The 21,622-nt window shown below is 44.5% G+C and overlaps 1 protein-coding gene across 1 annotated transcript in view; it reads right to left on the bottom strand.

Moving 5' to 3' along the window:
• The window catches only part of DNAH1 (dynein axonemal heavy chain 1), a 76,128-nt gene that overhangs the window by 26,675 nt on the left and 27,831 nt on the right, over positions 1-21,622 (bottom strand). Inside the window, exons 22-46 of the mRNA XM_084531259.1 lie at positions 21,147-21,311; positions 19,369-19,490; positions 18,710-18,815; positions 17,143-17,322; positions 16,147-16,287; positions 14,999-15,162; positions 14,418-14,531; positions 13,610-13,798; positions 12,411-12,516; positions 11,221-11,334; positions 10,736-10,885; positions 10,168-10,254; positions 9,875-10,061; positions 9,666-9,757; positions 8,998-9,152; positions 7,216-7,393; positions 6,780-6,974; positions 6,162-6,281; positions 5,389-5,547; positions 5,015-5,119; positions 3,707-3,847; positions 3,070-3,230; positions 2,215-2,372; positions 1,910-2,083; positions 267-445 (exon numbers count right to left, since the gene is read on the bottom strand). Of these exons, the coding sequence (XP_084387385.1) occupies positions 267-445; positions 1,910-2,083; positions 2,215-2,372; positions 3,070-3,230; positions 3,707-3,847; positions 5,015-5,119; positions 5,389-5,547; positions 6,162-6,281; positions 6,780-6,974; positions 7,216-7,393; positions 8,998-9,152; positions 9,666-9,757; positions 9,875-10,061; positions 10,168-10,254; positions 10,736-10,885; positions 11,221-11,334; positions 12,411-12,516; positions 13,610-13,798; positions 14,418-14,531; positions 14,999-15,162; positions 16,147-16,287; positions 17,143-17,322; positions 18,710-18,815; positions 19,369-19,490; positions 21,147-21,311 (3,642 nt within the window). The remainder of the gene's footprint in view (positions 1-266; positions 446-1,909; positions 2,084-2,214; positions 2,373-3,069; positions 3,231-3,706; positions 3,848-5,014; positions 5,120-5,388; positions 5,548-6,161; positions 6,282-6,779; positions 6,975-7,215; positions 7,394-8,997; positions 9,153-9,665; positions 9,758-9,874; positions 10,062-10,167; positions 10,255-10,735; positions 10,886-11,220; positions 11,335-12,410; positions 12,517-13,609; positions 13,799-14,417; positions 14,532-14,998; positions 15,163-16,146; positions 16,288-17,142; positions 17,323-18,709; positions 18,816-19,368; positions 19,491-21,146; positions 21,312-21,622) is intronic.

Below are 21,622 nucleotides of genomic sequence, written 5' to 3'. Positions count from 1 at the left end.
TCCCCTATGGCTCTGTCCAGCCCTGCAGGAATGAATGGCTAGGCTGGGTGGCACTGACTCCCCATGGCCACGCACCTGACAGATAACACACCAAGGAAGGCTTGGGGTGTTCTGGGTACTGCCAGGATGAGGCAATATAACCAAAGGGAACATCACTAAATTCATTCAACAGTATGAAAATACAGTTTCAATAGGAAACTGAGTTTGGACTGCAACATTCCTGTTCTTCCCCTGGGAAACACAACTGTACTGCTGAGAGGACTGACCTCGATATTGCTGGACTCAGCCATGAGCATGCCCTGGAACACCTTGGAGAGGTCCCTCAGGTTAAAGGTGTAATGTGACTTGGCTGGTGTGGGCAGCAGCTGGGATGTGATGGTCGAATACACACAGATAGTGGCATCAACCAAGGGCTCATTCAAGTCTTTGACTGCAGGTGCTCCAGCTGCAGAGACATGGGAAGGTAGAAAGGACGTCAAGGTGGCAACTCTGAGACAAGAAGGTCCTAGCAGTGCAGACAGATGGCACCAAGTGGCAGAGGATTTATTGCTAGGATTTGACCAGAACTGCACTTTTTTCCCCCTGACTTCCTATATGGAGACTGTGTGGGGCCCTGACCAAGTCTCAGCTCTTTGCAGTGGAGAACTTGCCATAGAGTTTCCCAACCAAATTGGAATCAGATCTCAAGAGGGAAGAATGCATCACACCAATTCTGCAGTGTTAAGGGTCTATGCACCCCATGGAGAAAGGAGCTGCTGCCAGGCAGGTAATAGGCTACCTGAAACACTCAGGTTTTCCTTCTCCCTCTTCGTACTCCCCCAGTGTAGTCTCAGATACTTTTAAAATAGAAGGTGTCCTTTTAGCTAAACCACCTGGCAATTCATTGAGCTCAGCAAATGTGAAGTCTCCGAGGAATGGCTAAGGGATGACTTCTTATATGATAGTGGCAAGATTTAAATATAGCTGCCAGTTTCAGAGCACAAAATAAATTTCTCAATTCTAATCAAGTTTATTACCAAAACTCCCGTGGAAGTGGAGCCTTGTGACACTCTAGCACTACATGCTTTTTTGCATTATTTCCAAAATTCTTTAATTTTCTTTTAAAACGAAGCTAGACACTTCAGTGTGTCCCTGAGCTCATAGCCAGGTACTGGCACTTGTGAATACTGCAAGCACTCAGAAAGCTTGGCTTTGTCTTCCCATAGCCCACTATTCTCACTCCTTCCTGCTGGCAGATTTGCAGAGGAGGACACATTTGCAAAGATGATCCTAAATTCCCACCCTGTCAAATATAAGAGGTACTGATTTCACTTCAGATGAACCCTTTTTTTCTGTGTGGCTGTAGCATGATGCTCAGATCCTCCCTGCTCAGCTGTCCACAGGCTGCAACAGATGGGAAGTAACAGAAGGCTCAGCTTCTGCAGAAGGCTGTTGTCTGGGGAAGTGTCTGCCTGCTGAAAGCACAGGTAAACTGCGCCATGCTGTGCCCACCAGCCTGTTCAGTCTCTCTTGCGTCTTTCTGCTCTTACACACTGGATCTCTCTAACTTCTTTCTCCTACGAGTCCAGATAGGAAACCAAGACAGAGAACACGAGTTCTCTGCTTTACTTGTGGAGGTGAAGAATATCTGCACCATCTATCACAAACACAATTCTCTTTGGAAGGCACAGACTATGGAATATCTTACAAAATTCTTAGAGCCAAAGTTGAAGTTGGCTAGTTTGCCCCAGAGACTAAACAGTGTATGAGTTCTCTGCCAAGGCTCAAACACCAGTTTTTCAAAAGCATCTTCAAACAACTAATGCAAGTTCCAGCTTCAAACCCTTTGATTAGATCACAGATATAAGTTTCTCCCCTTTCTACATCCATTACCATTGGGTTGACTTGAGATAATGAGGAGGTGACTTACCTATCCAGCTGCCAAGGATGGTGGAGAAGATTGTCTTCTTGCTGCTGTCTTCCATCTCCGTGAAGGAGAGGTAATTGAAATGACGTGTGAGGCGTGGAGTAACAGCATTCCTTCCCCCTCCAGGAGGTCCCATGGCACAGACAAAATTAATATCTACCAGCTTCTTAAAAGTACCTTGAGGAGTGTAAAAGCAGGAATGAATGCTGAGCCAAAAACCCTCACCACAGATCTCCCCAGAAAGTATGTGTATCTATATCAACAGGCCAACTCTTGCCAGAAGTACTGGACAAAGATCTGTGTCATACCGATTTGTTTCCTGTTGTACCAGCCCTGGTGGTCCAACCACTGCCGCAGCAGCTCAATGGGTGGCTGAGCACCGTATGCCTCTGGCATGGGCATGTTCAAGTCATCAATGAAAAATATGAAGTACCGCCCAACTGGAGGCCCAAACACACCCTTCCGCCTGTAAGGACAAAAGATGCGTAAGGACACAGGACAGCTCCTATTGTGAAAGCACTCCTAACTTGTCCCAAAAAGCAGTTTTTCCTCTAGATGCTTCCTAGGTCAGCAGTTTCAGTTGTCTTTACACTTATGCTCTGTACACACCTTTATATATGGGCCTTTGCATTAAAAAGACCTACAGCAATGTCTGAGGCATGGGTTTCTTTGCAATCACATGGGTGCCATTTTGGCTACTTATGCACTGTGGCAATGGGAACAAAGAGAAAGCATGGGCTCAAGGCCATGCATATGTTGGAAACTTGGCTGGGTTGAAAAGGAAAAGGGAAGCTGCTAACCATGGAGGGAGGGTGGAGGAGGGACTAGGGATCAGTAGCCAATATTCCCTCTTCATTCTTTCCTATAAAGGTCCCACAGTGGGGTTTGCAAACACTTGTGTCATGAAATGTAGTATTTCTGGAATAACTAGGATTGGAGCAATTTTTACAGGCCCTCACTTATCCTTCTCACATTCTTGGCAGTGTATCAGGTTATTACTGGATCTCTCAAACCCAGCTCAGCTTTGCTGTTTGTCCTGTTTCTTATCCACAGATCTATGTGATTGGAGTCCCTTCAGGTCTTGGGATGAAACTGAATGATCAAGCTGATAGAAATACTGAGCTCAGGGATGCCACCTTTGCAAACACCAAAAGGAAACTTGCCTCTTATCCAGTTTGCTATCAATGAGATCCTGGGTTTGGTTGGCAGAGGTGCGTGCAGAAAACATCAGGAAATGGGTGACGTATTTGAGAGGCAAGTTCTTCAATAGTTTGTCTGTAATTGTGAGAGTCTTCCCTGTGCCAGTGGGACCAATGCAGAGAACCTAGAAAAACAATCAGCAGTACTTGCTGGTTCCTGCCCCCTTAGGCTTTCAAAGAAGCAGAGAAGACAGAAGGCTCACTTATTCAGTAAGGACAGCCGCTTGAGGTAACAGATCTCTTGACATGGAAGGAATCCAAGCAGAGAGGTATGAAATGCAATGGGAGGAAACAGGTAAAGAGAGGTGGTGATGGGGCCATCACCCTGTTTGGCAGGGGATCTAGAAGTTGCTGCATTTTAACTGAACTTGTGAAAGTTAATATTCCTTTGGAACTTTAGCATGGTGCTTGGTGTCTGAATGGAGAATTCTTGTTGCTTAGGCACAGCTCTTGAGCACAGAAATGCAAATCCATGGGAGTGGGAAATGATCTAAAAGTGTCAGGTAGCTGTCAGGTTCTGATTGCACTGGAAGAAGAAAACATGCCCCACTTGAAGAGAAAAACATTGAATCCAAAATCAGAGACAAGGGTGGGCACATACCGGCTTACAGTTGATGAGCAACAGACCCAGCAGATGGGCCATTCGGACCGTGTTCACTGTGGGCACAATAATGTCAGCAAAGTTGGTTTCAGGAGCCATGGTGAACTTTGCTGTGGGGTCCAGCCACTTCTCCCAGCACACCTAAAAGTACAGGTACAGTTAGAGGGGGCAGCTGCATTATTCTGCTACAGGAATAGGAAAACGGTATTTCTGCTGTGTTTTCCTGTCACAGCTCCTTGTATAGTAGCTCAGATTCTAAGACATCAGGTTCTCTGACCCTCTGTCTAGACACCTACACCTTTTTGTACAGCAAAGCTGTAAGCACTTGACTTGCTTCCTTTGGGAGGGAGGTAGCCTAAGAGCCCCAACAGCAACACACTTGCCCTTCCTTCTGAAAACTGGGATCAAAGGGAGACAGAGCATTTGTGATATTCGCAAGAAGTGGAAGTCTGCCCTAAGATGGTCTATGCTGTAAGTGCTCCCATGGCAGAAGGACAAAGGCGGCTTTGCTGGGATCCTGTCTTCATAGTTGGTGCTGTTGCACTTAGAGGCACAGAGGTTTTGTATTTTACAGGACATGGATGATTTCCAGTAGAATCAAGTCACAGGCTAATGTCTCACAGGCCATACATGTGAAACAGGGGTTTTGTCAGGGATATGCTAGAGAACAGTGACAGAAAATACATATTCCTGAGCACCCCACATGGCTTCCCCACAGACACTGAGACAGCCTTGGTAACTTTGCTAAGTATTTTACACTCATGTAGGTCTCCCTGCTTTGCTTCCCCTTTCTGAGATCAGAGCATTTTCCCTCTTGTTTTTTACTTTCAGCCCAGGGGCTGGTGACTGTCAGTCAGTTGGGCCTTGCATGCCCTGCTGCTCTGCTATCTGCTGTGGAAAGGATGGCATATTTTTCTGCCCTGCTCCTCCTCCAGACTGCTGTGCCCAGCTCTTCTGTTGTTGTGCACTGCTTTACAATGCAGACAGACTTTCCATCTGAGCTTTTCCCTGCGGCAGCCACACTTGTAGAGCCCTCTCACTTTCCTAAGCATTGGCAGAAGCACAAAGGTCTGTTTTGACCAGTACTTGGTTAAGGTTTGAAAGCTATGCTTTGCAACCCTCAGGGCAAGAAGCTGTCTTCTTCCTTTAATGAAAGGCTTGATTTCACTTGAAACATTATCACTGGGTTCGTATAGGCTTTTTTATTTGCCCTTGATGAGAAGATTCTGTCAAATCCTGCAGCACTGTGTTATTTCCAGGTTCCTCCCTCAAATTTCCCAGCTTAGAGTTGGAAGTGAAATATTTTACCTCCCTAATGACATCCTCATCCAGATCATCTTCAGCATTGTTAAGTCCAGCGTCATTCAGTTTATAGTCATAAACCAGTCCTTCTTCTGGGAAAAGTAACTGGATCTGTGGGAATAAAACTATGGTGAACATAGCTGCCACTCATCTGAATTCACATGAGGATCTGCATTACTGCAAGAATTTAGTAACGGGATGCTGCCCAGGCCGGGGAGGTCAGCTGTCTCTCCTAGAGCTCAAGGGTCCTTTGAATTTTTGAAGAAGATCTTGTATACCAGATCCCATGCACATTTTCCAGCTATTCAAGAAGCTCTCACTCCCGTTCTTCATTACCACTTCCTCTATAATGAGAAAGTATCTGCTTTCCTTTTACTCACCTTTTCTTTTGCCATCTTCTCCTTCAGCCACATGCTGAAGGCCACACGGCCTTGCGAATCCCCAGTGGCACCTACGCTCCAGATCAAGGCAAATATAAACCAGGGTTCAATCAGCTCTCTGATACGAGCTGCTTTCTCCTGGGGAATCCTCCTAATTCCCTGGGAAACACAGGAGAGCAGAAGTAAAATTCTCAAGCAGGGTTAATGTGAACAAATATCAGGCACTTTTTAATGTGCTTGTATTTCTACTCAGAATACTTGTAGCTTTTTCTAGCCAATTTTACAGGCCTTTTTAAAGTATTCTGGGGATTACAATGTGCTATTTCATTAGTGTACTTAAGACTCTCTGTTTGCTGAACTAAGGTCTCTCAACACGAGTTGGGAGAAGAATTTAGTTTTTTGTTTTTAATTTGAAAGCTTTCCAGCCTTCTTCAACATTATTTCTCAAAGAACCTGCAATCTGAAGTGTTTTGCTGCATAGCTCTGATCTCTGCTTTCCACTCACTCTCCAAATCCCTCTGCTGTAAATAAATGTGAACCTCTTTTCTCCAGCCTGATAGGCCTGGAGCTTATCTTCTGCTTTTTCAATGGGTAAAGCATAATCCTTTCAAGCTTACCTGTACTCTGCAAGATGCGGTATTGCCTTCTGCCATGTAGATGTGCTATAGGGTAACCTTTGTTCACCAACCCCTTGTATTCCAGTGATTAGTACTGCATGACTTACTGCCTTTAAGAGCTACAGGTGCACACATGCAATAGCAGCAAAACCTTACCTCACCAGGAATTACAGGCTGAAACAAACATTCCAATAGTGTGAGGAGGCTTCTTGTGAGGTTACCATCTGTTGAGGCAATTACCTCCTTCACAAATCTCCGGACAAAGCCAATGGCTTCCTGTAAGAAGAGGCAGGAACGGTTCAGTGTTACCACCCAATGCATTTGGCTTCTCCTACCTTCTAGGGTTCTGGTTTCTCCTTGCCTCCCTGCAGGCTACATTTAGCAGGGAGGGTACCACTGAGAATGCTGCCATTTCTCCCTGTGTCTCAAATACCACTGTTTCGACTGCAGAAAATTATGTCAAACTACTTGGTTCAGTCTGAAGTGCAAGAAGCCTTTGGGTCTGTCTTTTGAGTCTATGCAACAGTGACACACATCTTCGCCATCACTGCTCTAAGTGGTTTGCTCCTTTCAGGACTTTTCTTTCGCAGCTCTGGGTTATTCATTAAACCAGTGGCTCAGGAGCAGAGTAGAAATATCAAAGCTTGTTCTCATAACTTTCTCCCCGGAGTAACTGCACTGTAAGAAACAGAGCTGCACCAAAGATGATTTTATCCAGAAGATAGTTTAAAAATAAAACATCCATAGAAGGGCTAGAACAGCATGGCAGCTTACCTTGAGGAATCTCTTGAAGAGGGATGCCAACTGCTGTGAGAAGGGCTGCATGACAGCTGGCATTTTTTGCAGCCAGCACTCAGTGAAGGGCTCCAGCCCCAAGATGCTGGGTTCCAGATAAACCATGCCACAGCGGGAGACTGTGGCAGGGGAAGCAACAGCCAAATCCTGGACTTCAAACATCATGGTCATGCTCTGGAAATTCCAAAAAAAAAAAGGAGAAAGCAAGGATCTCTCGGTATACCTTGGTGAAGCTGCAGTCTCTCTTGTTGCAGGATCCCCCTTTGAGCAATGTGTGCAGCACTGCAGAGGTCTGGCCAGCACAGGGATACTACTGAGACACCAGTTTCTGAACAAGTCCATCATGTGCATCAAGTGGAAAGTAAAAGGCAAGTAAGACAGACAACAGGCAGCAAAAGGGAGAGAAATGAGTTACCTCTGTCATCTTGATTATTTCCCCTGAACTGAGACACAACTTCTTATTGTCATCCAGTACTGTGTTCATGTTCTCAATCCACAGAGCATCAACTGGCCCGTCAAACATGTACCACTTCCTACGAGCATCAGTAGCCATGGCTCCCCGCCGAATGAGTGTGGAAAGGATCCCATCTGTCCTGAAAGATGGGAGGAAAGCAGGGCTTGGACCAGTCTATTTTTGTTGAAATTCATGGCAAAGCTTCCACCACAAAAAGCAACAGAGCCAGAATCTTACTTTAGTTCATGTTCCTCACCTGCTGACGAGCTTTATAAAGGTCCACCTCAGTCTTTCTTGTACTGAGACTCACAGCCCAGTCTGAGTGGCACTATGACTACCTTTGGCTATCAGGAGCTGGACTTCATGTCATCTAACTATAAAATGTCAAGTTTCCTTTTAACATCTCTGTCATCAGTGAATAGTGAAGAGGCCTCACAAGTATCAAGTACATGTCATAGGCAATTTACCTGCTCTCTACTGGTGCCTCTTTTTTTTTTACCACCAAATGTTAAAGGAAGGCTCAGGACAGCTACTCTGCTAATGGTTTTTCAGTTGGGTAACTATAGATTAGGAGGATGAATCCACGCTAAGGAGCCTGACTCTACCCTCTTTATAACTCAAGTTCCCCATCTTCAGCTGTATCTGAACCCAGGTGGTGCTGGAGCTAATGAACCAGAGAGCAGACACAAAGGAAGCTGTCTGTTGACAGGTAGAACTTAGTCCATACATGGAAGCTGGAGTGCAATTTCTGCTAAGGTCCTAAACTCCACTCCCATTGTTAAAGAATTATTTTTTATTTATACAGTGATAGTGAAGTCCAGGGTATTTTACTTAGATCAAAGGAAAACATTCTGTTATGAAACTCAGATGATTAAAACAGATGGGTTTATGTCTATAAATGCATTTTATGTGGCTGCCATATTTTTTTTGTCATGTTGATATGCCTGTACACTGCCCTTGGGTAGAGTCACATCATAAACAAACTATCGAGCTTAATTGGAATATCCTATAAAACGTCCTTCAGTAAAGATACACCAGAGCCCAGGCTTGGAAGCTCTGTTCTCATCATCAGTAGTGTTTACTTACTTGCACTTTTCCTAGAGGCACTTGGTTTCTTACTAGTTTAGTTTCTCTGTTTTTATGGAACACACTCTATTATTTGTCCCTAAGCAAGCAATGGGTGACAGGACCATAAGGAGATTCACCCTGGTTCTCACACCTCAGGTCACAAGTGGAAACTCAACCAGTAGGACCTGGCTATCAGGAATGCAACTGGGCTCTTGGTTGTTGCTTCCAAACCAGACAAACAGGAGCCTTGACATTGGGAATGAAATGCCTCTTTATGCATGAAAATTATCCCCAGAATACTTATACAGGACAATCCAAGCATGCCACACACAGGTCACTTTTCTCCAGAAGCAAGGTAAGTTTTTAAGCTGCCTTGTCTTACAGCAGAGGATTTTGCTTCAGAGCAATTGAATTATTCCTTGTTATGCCAATGTTACATTAATACTGCCAGTTGAGCTTCTGTACTGTCTGGGCATGTGTTGGCAGCCAGGCCAAGTGCACAACAAAAGATGTCAGCTTCAGTTGTCATGACTGGCTGTTGTAGCTTAGTGAGGGTTAGAATTTGACTGCTTTTGATTTTATGCCACTATCCTAAAGAGTTCTCAACCTTGAAGAGAAGACTCTCAAGAACAGAAGATAAGAGTTTCCAGACTTGAAGGAAGTTTTGTACTTTACCACTCATGTGTTAACAAGTTGAACTCTCCATAAAGCTGGCCCATGGTGATGGATTTGGGATTCAGTACAAAGTAGCTGACTGCTTCATAATTCCCACCACTGGCTGCAGGCTGACCTTGCAGTGATGTCATTGCAGCTGCCAGGACTTCATAACTCTGCAAAAGCAGGAAAGCAAGAGAATTAATTGCTATGGCTCCATAACAACAAGGGCACGTGCTCTCACAGCAACTGCATTTCAAGGGCAGTGAGAAAGGAGATGTAGTGAAGGATAATGTTATAGCAAGGAGATGCCTAGGAGTATGCACAGAAATGAAGGTTTCCAGACGCAGAGGGAGGAAGCTAGATCTCCTGCAGAAGGCCTGAAGTATCTTGAGATGTCACACGATGCTGACTGCAGATGTTTAAGCTCAAAGTATGTCTCAGCTGTAGAAATCTGCAGCAGTGCCAATAAGCCTCACCTTAGCCTCCCAACTTTAAAGAGCAAGCTGCTCATATACTTCCCCATGGCTACAACTCAATATTAAAAGGTACCACAAAAACACCTCTGTCCCATGGGTTCTATCTGAGAGAAGCTAGAAATGCTGACGTGAGTCTTCTGTGAAGGTAAATCCTCTGCATCGCTCGATAGGCAACAGTTTGCTGGGGCCAGTGCAGTGTCTCAACCATACCTTTGTCTTCCCAGAGCCTGTGGGCCCCACTAACATAAGGCCATGACGAACCACAGTGGTTTCATAAAGCTGGATGCACTTAGTCACAAAACCTGTAGAGGAAGATGAGGTAGACTGAGCCTGGGACTATCCATCTCTTTCCTAGGGCACAGTACTGGACTAAAAGCACAGACATAGAGAGAGCACTTGTGGGAAGCCTTTCCCCTCACCGTCAACATCCTTCAGATTCTTTTTGATGCAGGCTTTGCGAATGGCTTCTTCCAGGATGCCATAATCAACAGGCTGTTCTTTGATCTTGGGAAATAAATCTGAGACGATGCCACTGAAGAGCTTGAGGTCATCCTGCAGAAATTTGGGTATGTTGGCATCCCTGATAGCCCGCAGGCAGATCAGATCCTGCAAAGATTTAAGAATTTGTAACTTCAAAAGATCCTTCCTCTCTTCCATGGCTGCAGAAAAAGCCGCGTAAGTCTCTGACAGTGTGAAGTACAAGCACACCTACCTCATCCATGGTAGGATTCTCTCTTTTCAGGTTGCCGGCTGTTGAGATGACAGTCTTTACAGCTCTCATCCCAAAGTCATAGTGGTCCTGGAAAAGGCACAGAGGAAACAGTGTCATCAGATACGTGAGCATCCCCTAAAGGGAAAACCTATGCATGTAGTCAGTTAGCAGGTAAGAAAAGAAGAATTATGCCTTCAGAACAACCAATCTTTCTTTCAAGTCTATCTGGATCCTTCAAACAACTAATTAGTCCTCAGCTGTACAGACTGGAAGATAAGAACAACTGGATGACGAAAAAAAACCTTAAGTGGAGGGAGAAGTAGGCAGGGCTGCTTGGCACAACTGTTCTGCCACTGTAATCCTAGCTAGGACTATAAGGTGAATACAATTCCAGCCACAGAATGGGAACCAAGAGTTTAAAAGGTGGAAGGTGGATGAAGACTGATTATTGAACTTTTTGTGATACACTATCACAAAGCACCAAGAGAACTATCGAGGTACTTTGTGCCTAGACTGAGAAAGCACCACATATTCATAAAAACATATTCACAGATATTAAGGCATCTACCTGGTTACTGAGCTGCTCTGACAATAGTTTGAATGTTGTAGTGATCTTCTTTGCAAGGACTTTGGCTTCATTAAACCCAAATGAATATAGAGAGATCTCAGCAATCATGGAGTAATCCGGGACCATCATAGCCACTGGGCGGAAGAGAGCCTGAAATGTACAGTTCCAACACAAGATAAAACCTCTTTTTTTTTTTTTTTTTTTTTTTTTTTTTCCCCTAGCAAGCTGAAAAGGCTGAGTTTCTGTCACAGACTGTGTAGAGGACGTAGCATGAGTGTGCTTGACACCCAGGACAGCATCCCTGCAGACTGAAATATAAGGACTGCCATTTGCTTATGGATGTGATTCCAAACTGAATGTGATCCTAGAAACCTTCCAAAAAACATTATTTCCTAATCCTTGCCATGAACACACTGGTGGACTGGGTAGCATTCAGCACCTGTATTGCCCCTCTTCTTTCTGTCTGTGCAGTCTGCTCTCCTTACCTTGAGGTTATCAGGTAATTCAGTGCGTCCAGCATACCCTGGGTTCATTGTGATGAAGACTGCACAGGATGGGACCAGTGGGATCTCCATACCTTCAAACATGAAACAATCTACCTAGAAAATGAAAAACATGATCATTCTCAAAGACTGATTTGCAGAAAAGTAGTAGGGTCTTCCACAAGGAAAACGGTGGCTTTCAGTAGTTAAATTATGAAGCACAGACACACACAGCTGTACACAACTGTAGTGTGCAGCCACAGACACTGCAGAATAGATTCAAATCTAGTCCCACTACAGGAATACTGTATTACCAGCAGTATTTTTTCCTGCTTAAGAAACTGGGCTCATTGAAGATTTACTGATATGATGCTATTTTTTATTTTTTTTGGCTCTTGAACAGATTTCTGTTCCTCCAGTTGTAAACAGGCAAACATCTTTTCATTCTTTCTGCAGGAGAGTTTGGACCTGAATTAATTTGTGGCAGGAAGGGCAAAGAGAAACCTAAATCCTTTTTAGATCCATGTAGGCAGTAATTTCAGATGGGTGATAAAGCAATGCAGAAGAATTCACAGACAGCAGGTTTCTAATTCCAAGCCAAAGTCGAGGAGATTCAGGTCTTAACCTCTCTGAGTCTCCAGGGGAGCAAAGCAGAGGCTGGCTGTCAGACTGGCTGAGCTGAGTCTCCATGTAAAGCCAGCAATTTACTTTGCATTGCTACTGCGTGTACATGAGAATGCATTTTTCTGCACACATTGAGTTTTGTGAATCCACTAAAGCTTGAATAACACATTTAGATATATGTGGTACCGAGCAACTCACAATAAAACAGTGGCTGCCTTATATCACAGCTTCAATTTGTATCAGCTCATTGGGTCTTTTTCAAAGAGTGTCTCCCACACAGAAGTCTGCTGGCACTGTAGCTCAAGCTGAGACAGAACGTGGGCAACTGTGGTAGCACAGACTAAGGTGAAGTTACAAAACCCAGCCAGGATGCCGAATATGTAATAACCTGATACGATGCACCACAGCTAGGGCATTACTCACACCTCTCTGAGCTCAAGTATGTCTGAGCTGCACTTGGGCAGTGAATCTGGTCCTCTGTGAAGATGCGTGCAAAGACAAGGACTTACCTAGACTAGTTCAAGTGGAGATGATTTTTTATCTGCCTTTGCACCCCCCGTGTTACTTACCCTCTGCTGTTGGGCTTTCTGAATAGTTGTGATCTGCTGAGCCACCACAGACAGCACCTCAATATCAATGCGGTTGAACTCATCAAAGCAAGCCCACGCACCAGAGCTGGGCAAGGAAAGAAAAATGAGGGAAGTCAGGAACATCAAACAGGAGCAAACTCATAGCTGCCAGTTTGTCTAGGTCTAGAAATTTTAAATTCACATAATGAGGAACAAGAAACAAACCCACCCTTCCACACTCACAGTATACTGATATAGTAGAAGGGGACATAGCCCCTCACCCTGACTATGCATCCCAGATCATGTGATGAGCTAAAAGGTGCATGGTACTTGAAAGACCATGGCAATGTCTGACCCTACAGCCTGGCACAAATTCTGCATGGTACAGATTTGGGCTTGAAAGAAATGTAATAGTGAAGTCCTATTTTGTACCTGAAATGTAAGTGTAGCAGATACAATCACAGTATAGTGGTACAGTGGAAGGGGCCATAGCTCATCACCCTGGCTATGTATCCCAGGTCAAATGCATTTTGTAAAGCCTGGAAAATTATGTATAAAGCTGGAAGCATGTATATGAGAAAGGTGATCTTCCCACAAGGCACGGTTTAAGAAAGTGAAATTACTTACAAAGAAAACATCTGAGAAAGGAGTATCAGTATCTGTTGGAATAACTAATTCAGATTCACCAGCATGCAACAGACTAATTGGACCAGCTCTGTTTGATATGTAGAGAAGAGGGAAGTATCTCTGAGAGGATTCCTCAAAGCTTAAAACAGTCTCTCTTGGCTACTCAATTTTGGATACACTCTGCAGACTCTCCTTCTTAAGATTAAGCAGCTTGTGGGCTGCATCTCAGTCCAACGTGCACAATATTAAAACAAAAGTCAGAGCTGGAAACGTTTTTACAAGTGTCAAACAGTGGATGGTGCAAGGCATTTTAATTTTGCCTTAAATGAACAGGATCTCTTTTTATCTCCCCCCCCTCCTTTTTTTTTTTTTTTTTTTTTTTAATTGGCTCATCTGTCTTACTATTTTGGCAGAAGCTTTATAACTTTGCTAATTCTGGAACACTGCGACTCTCTAAGTAGGGCTTTGCTTGTTCTTCTGGGCTGTTATAAAAAATACCCACCTATTCCTAGTGGCCAGCATCCCCGTATCCTACTTGCTCCTTGATAATGACACACAGTATTTCACTGTACCTGGCTAGTCCCTTGAAAAACTTTCCCATTGCCATAAAGTCAAGCTGGTCAGAGCAGTTGAACACTACGGTTTGGATTGCTAATGCTTTCCCCAGGTCTTTTGTTGTTTCTGTTTTGCCTGTTCCTGCCGGTCCTGCAGGTGCTCCTCCAAATTTCAGATGCAGAGCTCCTGTAAGTGTCAGGTAACACCTACAACAAATATGAGACCAGCTAATGAGAAGCATTCCTACTGCTGGTTTCAGTAAAGGAGACATGATCTATCCATCTAGAGACAAGCAGAAATCCACTATTTATTATTCTGCAGAACTGCTTATATATGCAGCACTTTGCAAAGGAGTTAGCTATGCGGCCTTCATTAGTATTCATAAGGGCCTGCGTGGATAAATCCTTCTGCCACTGCTGTAAATTCACTCTCTAGAAAAAGGACAGTTAAGAAAGGGTGTAACTATTATTACCGCTGCATATTCCAGAGTATTAGATACCTCATACAGTGGTTTGCAGAAAAGCTCCTTAGCTATCAGGAAGGCATTTTACATGAGTCAGAGCACTACACTGAGAATCAGGAGAAAGTAAGAAAATCAGGGTGAGCGCTGATCACTAGGAGCGCAGCAGGACTCATGAAAGGATGTTTCTACACCCTCATCTCAAGTAAGCCTTCACTGTACAAATGGTTTCTATTTACATACATAAAGAAATAAGCCTGGCATGGTCAGATTCTTGATTTAACCCCTGATGAGGCTTGTTCATCCAGGAAAAAAAAAAAAAAAAGGTACGTTTGCTACACAGAAAAAAAATAAAAAATCCTTACCTGTCAGTGAGGGGTGTGATAACCAGACGGCCACTGTTCCCCAGATACTCATAACCATACATAAATTCAGCATTGACTGCTCTGATGTACAGGTCCCCCCTCGTCCAGTAGTATCTGATGATGAGTGAACATGACATCAGAAAGACAAAAACTTTCTGGCAGACAATACATGAGCTCATAGGACTGCAGACTACAAATTTGGAGACCTGCATGCCATGGGATTTGCTTCTAGTGAAAAGAAAGGATAAGGTAACACAATGGGATGCCCAGGAGTTCTCATGGGACCTGAAATTAGGTGTTATATCAAGCACTGTACTCCTACCTGGGCCGGAGCATGCCGTTTTCAGTGAGGCATTTAAGATACCATGGTATGGCATAGTCTATATCGCCAAAGTGGATGTCACCAAACCTGTCTCAGATGCCTTAGAACTGACATCCTCATGGGATGTTGGAGGTGCCTCAAGAATAGCGTTTACAGATTGTGCAAACTCATTTCCATTTGTCATGGACACGGCTGATGGGTAAGGAAAACAAAGACTGGCCAGGGAGGCCAGGTGAGGTTCCACAGCTAAGCTCTCTACCTGAGCTGGGAGATCCACTCGAAATCATTCACGCTTGTCACATTCTCCTCAATCAGCTTTGCTGCAACATCCTTGGCATGGACCTCAATCACAATGAGAGCTGACAACACTGCTCGCTGCATCTTAGACAGCTTTCCACGGACCACAGCAACCAAATCACCCAGCTGGATAAGGAAAGGAAAGCACTCTGGAGCACTCCATATCCAAAAGAGCCAGGCTGTACTAACACAATGCAATCAACCTTATGGCCCATTAAGTCCAGATCACAAGCTGTGTCCAGGTAACTTCTGCCTCTTTCTTGTCAGAGACAGGAATGGCTGCTCAGCAAGCAAATACTGCTCAGGGCTGTCTCAGAGCTGTTTTTTTGTAGAATCATAGAATATCCTGAGTTTGGACACTCTCTAATAGTTCTATGACCTTCTTATAACCTGACACCCAAAACCACACACAGTGCTCAAGCCACACAAGTGCTGAGTCAAGCAGGACAGTCACTTCCCTCAACTGGCTAGCAATGCTGTGCCTGATGCACCCCAGGGTATGGTAGACTTTTGTCTACACTCTTACCATACTCACATGAAAAGTTGCAGGCACCGAGAAGCCCAGAAGCCCATTTCTCCCAGGTCTTAGGCCTGATTAGATGCATGGAATAGGTAAGACAGATGTAATTACATTTTGATTTCTATTGTCCATCACTGTAGTGGAATCATCACTTCAGTCCTGCTCTTCCTGCACCCCCGCCCCTCCCTTTTAACTTATTGGGTGACTCCGGATATGTTATGTTTCACCCTGTTTCTGTCTTCACCTACAGATATTATCAATCCTGTACATTATTTGAGGTTTATGATGACAAATATCCTAATGATTAAAATGATGAGAGCTAAATACTGATTTCTGAGCTGTGCTATGAAGGATTGCATCTGCAAAAAGTACGCTGTTGCGACATGTATGGAACTGACCAGGTTTTGGGAGCAAATTTCAGGTAACATATGTGTGGTGGTTTCGGTTATGACAACAAAAACACAATAATTGGAAACTCTGGTGGTATAGGACATCAGATGACTTCTATTGTCCTGCCTGTATTTATAAGCCATCTGATGATTGACAAATCCCCTTCTGGCAAAATCTTCCCTTTACGTTCATTTTCCTACCTGAGTAGTCAGCTGTGGGAAAAGCCTGCTGGACAAATCTCCAGCTTCCAGAGCTTCAGACACTTCCTTTGTCCAGAAAATCTGACAGCCAGCAATGGTCACTTGGCCAGGCCATTGCAAGACCCACGTAGTACGTGACATCTTAAAAACAAATGAAAAATAGTGGTAAGAATGATTTTTTAATTTCTAAGTTTCCCTGCTCTGAGACATCATTAACAAATAAGAACTGAACTTGTTTAAGAGACTTTCTTTTTTTTTTTTTTTTTCCTGCTAGTTGCTGTGAGGGAATCTTCTCCAGGCATGAACTCCCTGGACACTTGGTACCCCGTTCTTTGTCTTGACACTTGTAGATTAGTAACCAGTTGCAAGTGGCCAGCAGCAGGTAAAGAGCAGACATCTGTGTGAGCCAAAAACATGTTTTCCCTCCTCTGGCCTGTTCTAACTTCTCTAGTTTAAAATTTTTGGACTGAGTAGAAAACCATAATGGAAATATCTGAGTGCTTTTTTGAGCACTATCTGAGTGTATTTTTGTTTGTTTGTATCTCCCTAAAGCCAAACAAAATTTAGATTTTCTACCAGTATAGCTTTTACACAGAAACCAGAAGCAAGATGCATCCCCTGTGTACATTGACTGTTGCCTTTGATGGCCCCTAGCATAGTGTGTGCGACATGAGAGCTGAAGGAGAAGATATAAGAGGGTAGATCCTTATAAGAAAGAAGCTTCCTGGAGAGACAAACAGAAATGGATTCATATAGAGCTGTTCTATGACATTGGGAAGTATTCCATGGTTGTTGAATCAGTGATTTGCATTCTCTGTACCATTAACCGTATGCTGAACTGTGCCTTCTGCACTTGACCCACACAGAAATGGATTAAAGGCTGTATTTTAAAACTAGCAGAATATCACAGATTCATCAGCTCCATCATTGGTGATCTCTATGGCAAGCCTGGAACCAAGACACCAGAGACTCGCCAGTCTCTGATAGAACTCTTACCTCTGGATAAACACCAACTGATCTTTCGATGTGGTCCCGTATACTGGCCTTCATGGATTTCTCCACTTCCAGAAGCCAGTCCTCCACATTTTCGGTGGGATAGATGGGAGCAAACAGCTTCACCTCTTCTCCTTCAGCAGAGTACATGTGTGTGATCTGTAGGTCCTCCTGGAACTGCAGCTAATGAAGGAAGCACAACAGGAGACATGAATGGCAAGTTTCCTTTCTGCCCCTGCCTTCCTGCCATGCTTGCTATAAATTTGGTTGTCAATAGTAATAATAATAATAATAAAACATGTCATAGATGTGCAAAATGACCTCTTCAAAAAGGTGGAGGATGATTGTATGATAAGTGATTCACATCACAGGTTTAACCTGAGTGAAGCAAATCAAATTATATGTGGGACAAACATTTTTCAGTGCCAGTCTGGGATTCAAACCCTTGATTCCTGTTCAATTCTGTAGATTCGGATCATTTCCCTTGAGGTCAGAGTGCCTGGTTTTAAGAGTAAAATTTTAACAGCTTCTCCAGTGCCCCAGCAAATCATTGGAAGTTCCCTTATTTATTCCAATGGCTTTGCACCAGGTTTCCAGTTCAATTTCCTTTCTATTTTCCCAAGTTAATGACTAGGAGATTGGTTTTCATGTCTGAATATTGGTGGTGGTATGAGTTGTGTCTAGCCATGGAGTTTGAAGTCAATTAGAAATAATAAAGAGGAAAATAGCAGGGTTAACCCCAGCTCCTAAGTCAGGATGAAAGAAGAAACTTAGTTCAGTTCAGGCTTGTTTACTCCTTCCTGATGCTGTTAGCAAGTATGTGATTCCACCCTAACCAGCTGTCTGGAAGCAGACAGCTAAGTCTGAGCTATTTATCAATTGGGCTATTGGACAACCTGATCTAATGTCGTTACCCATGGCAGTGGGGCTGGACTTGACAATCTTTAAAAGTCCCTTCCAGCCCAAACCTTTTGATGATTGCATTTCTCTTAGCCTCCGTGGTGGGACAGACAGGCATCTCCAGAGGGAGTGTCCTCTCCTCCTAAGATGGTTATCTGAGACTTCTAGTAAGCTGCCCTTTGCAGACGCCTATTTTTCCCCTCACTAAAGGAAACAGAAGGTCAAAAAGAAAATTGAGGGTATCCAGTTCATAGGCACATGCCTGGCTCTGAAATGTTTAAAGTAAGGTTGCTTGAATCCCACTCCAGGGTAGCCAGTTAACTGTGGAACACTGCTCTGCTTCCATGGACATGCTGGAAGCCTTTTATTCTGCTTTGCAGACTGGGAGTCTTTTATACCCTACCTCCTTTCTTAACGTTGTTTAGAAAAGGGCAGAATCAACTCAACACTTTTATCCAACATGGAAAAGAGAAACTGTCTCTAAGAATCAAGTTATTGTGTTTTCCTGGTGTCTGAGCCTGCATCTTGCAATGCCTACATACAGTTACAGGTTTTCCATTTCCACAGAGCAGAGCATGAACTCTCCTCCAGATCTCAGAATACCTCTAAATTCCCATGATATCAGCTTCCCAAAGGTGGGCCAAACTTCTAAGGTGCTTGCTTTGCCTACCTGTGCAATGTTCTCAAAGCATTTGCGGAGGTGAGGTTGTACAGCAGTGGGGTCCTTTGTCTGAGACAGTATTTCCAGCAGCTCATCATCTGAAAGGAAGTAGAATCTGGAAACAAAGAGTGAGGGGTGAAGGGAGGCTCTCTTTACTGTGGCATCAGGGACTGAGTCCTCAAAAGATGAGGAACAAGCCCCATGTTTGTGACTGCTCATTGATCTCTGTGTTTGTGCAGGAGAGTAGCAGCCATGGTACGGCCATTTATCTCTCCACAGAGACAGCTTTCTTCATCTGCAGAAGTTAGTTACTCTCATGAAAATGAGCTTTCAAAGAAAAGTAATATTCCTTCAGAGGTAAGAGAGTTACATGGAGGTTTTCATTTTACTCCACTTAGTCCTTTCTAGACAAATGATGACCAAAATGCACAGATGTGCAAGATGCTACTGGACAGCCCTTACAACATTTGTGTCTGCCTGTTTTCTCCCCATCAGATGGCAGCATTGAAAGGTACAGGCTTTACTGTTGTTTGCAGTCTTCTGACAGTATCATAAGCATACACTTATTTTGCTGTGCTCTTTCTTGGCAGAGTTAACTAGAATGAGCCTCTCCTTTCATAATTTCTGAACCAGGACGGGTGATACAGCCCACTGAAATTTGAGGTTACCTGGGAAAAGCACCTCTCTTGGTCTCCAGGTATTCACTCAGCCTTTTCTGTACAAGTTCTAGTATTTGGTTACATTTTTGCAGGTTTTCTAGTAGTGCAGGATCAGGGCACAAAGACATCACCTATAAAAAGAGCACAGAACATAGGAAGCATCAGTACTGTGAGCATGTGGGAGATAAGGCAATGGAGATAACTGTAATCACAGAATGGCTGAGGTAGGAAGGCACCTCTGGAGATGATCATCTAGTCCAACCCCCCTGAAATGCAGGGTCACCTATGGCACGTTGCACAGGATCACATCCAGGCGGGTTTTGAGTATCTCCAGAGACGGAAACCCCACAGCCTCTCTGGGCAACCTGCTCCAGCACTCTATCACCCTCACAGTAAAGAAGAGTTCTCAGTTTGTGCCCGTTGCCTCGTCTTGTCACTGGGCACCACTGAAAAGCATCTGGCCCCATCCTCTTGACACCCTCCCTTCAGGTATTTGCACACATTTATAAGACCCCTCTCTGTCTTCTCCAAGCTAAACAGGGCCAGCTCTCTCAGCCTTTCATAGGAGAGATGCCCCAGCCCTCTCTCAGCATCTTCGTAGCCCTCTGCTGGCCTTGCTCCAGCAGCTCCGTGTCCCTCTTGTCCTGGGGAGCCCAGACCCGGACAAAACACTCCATGTGGGGCCTCACCAGGGCTGAGCAGAGGGGCAGGATCACTTCCCTCAACCTGCTGGCCACACTTCCTAAGGCACGCCAGGATCCCGATGGCCTTCTTGGCCACAGGGTCATGTTGCTGGCTCCTGGTCAGCCTGCTGTCCACCAGGACTCCCAGGTCCTACTCTGCAGAGCTGTTTTCCAGCAGGTCAGCCCCCAGCCTGTGCTGGTGCACAGGGTTATTCCACCCTAGGTGCGGGACCCTGCACTTGACTTTGTTGAACTTTACGAGGTTCTGCACTGCCCAGTGCTTCAGCCTGTCCGGGTCCCTCTGAATGGCATCACAGCTCTCAGGGGTATCAGCCACTCCTCCCAGCTTTGTGTCATCAGCAAATCTGTGGAGAGTGCACTCTGTTCCCTCATCCCGGTTGTTCAGGAATAAGTTAAATGAGACTGGACCCAGCACTGACCCCTGGGGGACACCGCTAGCTACAGGCCTCCAATTAGACCCTGTGCTGCTGAGCGCAACCCTCTGAGCTCTGCCATCCAGCCAGTTCTCAATCCACCTCACCGCCCACTCATCTATCCCCACACTTCCTGAGCTTGCCTATGGGGATGTCATGGGAGACCGTGTCAAAAGCCTTGATGATAATATGGAAGATGAGTGGTGATGTAGTAGTCCTGGCAAGTGGTAACTGGAGGAAAAAAAGATGAGCGCAGAACACTTTTACCAGGACACGGAAAGCAGACATGAGCAACAGAAGAGCCAAGCAACATCTCTAAATAATTTTACAGAGTCAAACCTCAGGAGGAATCAAAGGAGATATCTTATGGTTAGGATTTAAGCTGGTTACAAGAGTTGTTGGAGGAAGGGACTCTGCATGCCAGGGAGAACTCAGAGGGGGTGGACAGACTGGTACAAAGCATCACAGAACTGTGGACCTCAACATCAGAAGAAAAGGCCATGTTCCAAGAGAAGAAACATGGCACACCACCTGGGGCAAGGTCTCACAGTTTATACACTGCTGTTCATGCCCAGACCACTACAAAAGCAAAGACTCATATGCAACCTTCACATGAGTACAGGTCTGGGGAATCTGGGATACTTGCATTAGTTTTCGTCAAGGTACACACCTCAGGATTTTCATTAGCATTCTTCATGATGATCCTCCATTCTGTATCCATGGCCTGGTAGCGCTCACTTTCTGCTGGGAGCTGTCTTTTGATGTCTTCTGACCTAAAGATGGGCTCCAAGTAGAGCCAAGAGCACTGGCATTTCAGCCATTCCTCTAGGACATCCTAGTGGGAAGGGAAAAGAGTACATGACACCACTCTGTGAACCTGTTTGACTAAAGCAATCAAAACTGTGCACAAGAATGGGTTAAATATGTAAATAAACAGAACAAAAAAAGAAGTGATGCTGCACTTAGAGCTTCCACAATTTTAAAATCTGCTTGCAGAGCCAGGAGCTGGAAGTTCCTTCCCAAAAAATCAGCAATGGAATAATGAAAACATCCCCTCTACTGACTGTTGTCAGTAGGCATCAGAATCAACACTGACTAGTTTAATGGAGGCAGCTTAGATATATGTATAAGCCAATACTAAAGCTC

The sequence above is a fragment of the Aythya ferina genome (assembly GCF_964211825.1).
Source record: "Aythya ferina genome assembly, chromosome: 10".
Lineage (NCBI taxonomy): Eukaryota > Metazoa > Chordata > Aves > Anseriformes > Anatidae > Aythya > Aythya ferina.
Note: the sequence above shows the minus strand (reverse complement) of the source record. Positions and strands in the feature narration are given on the sequence as shown.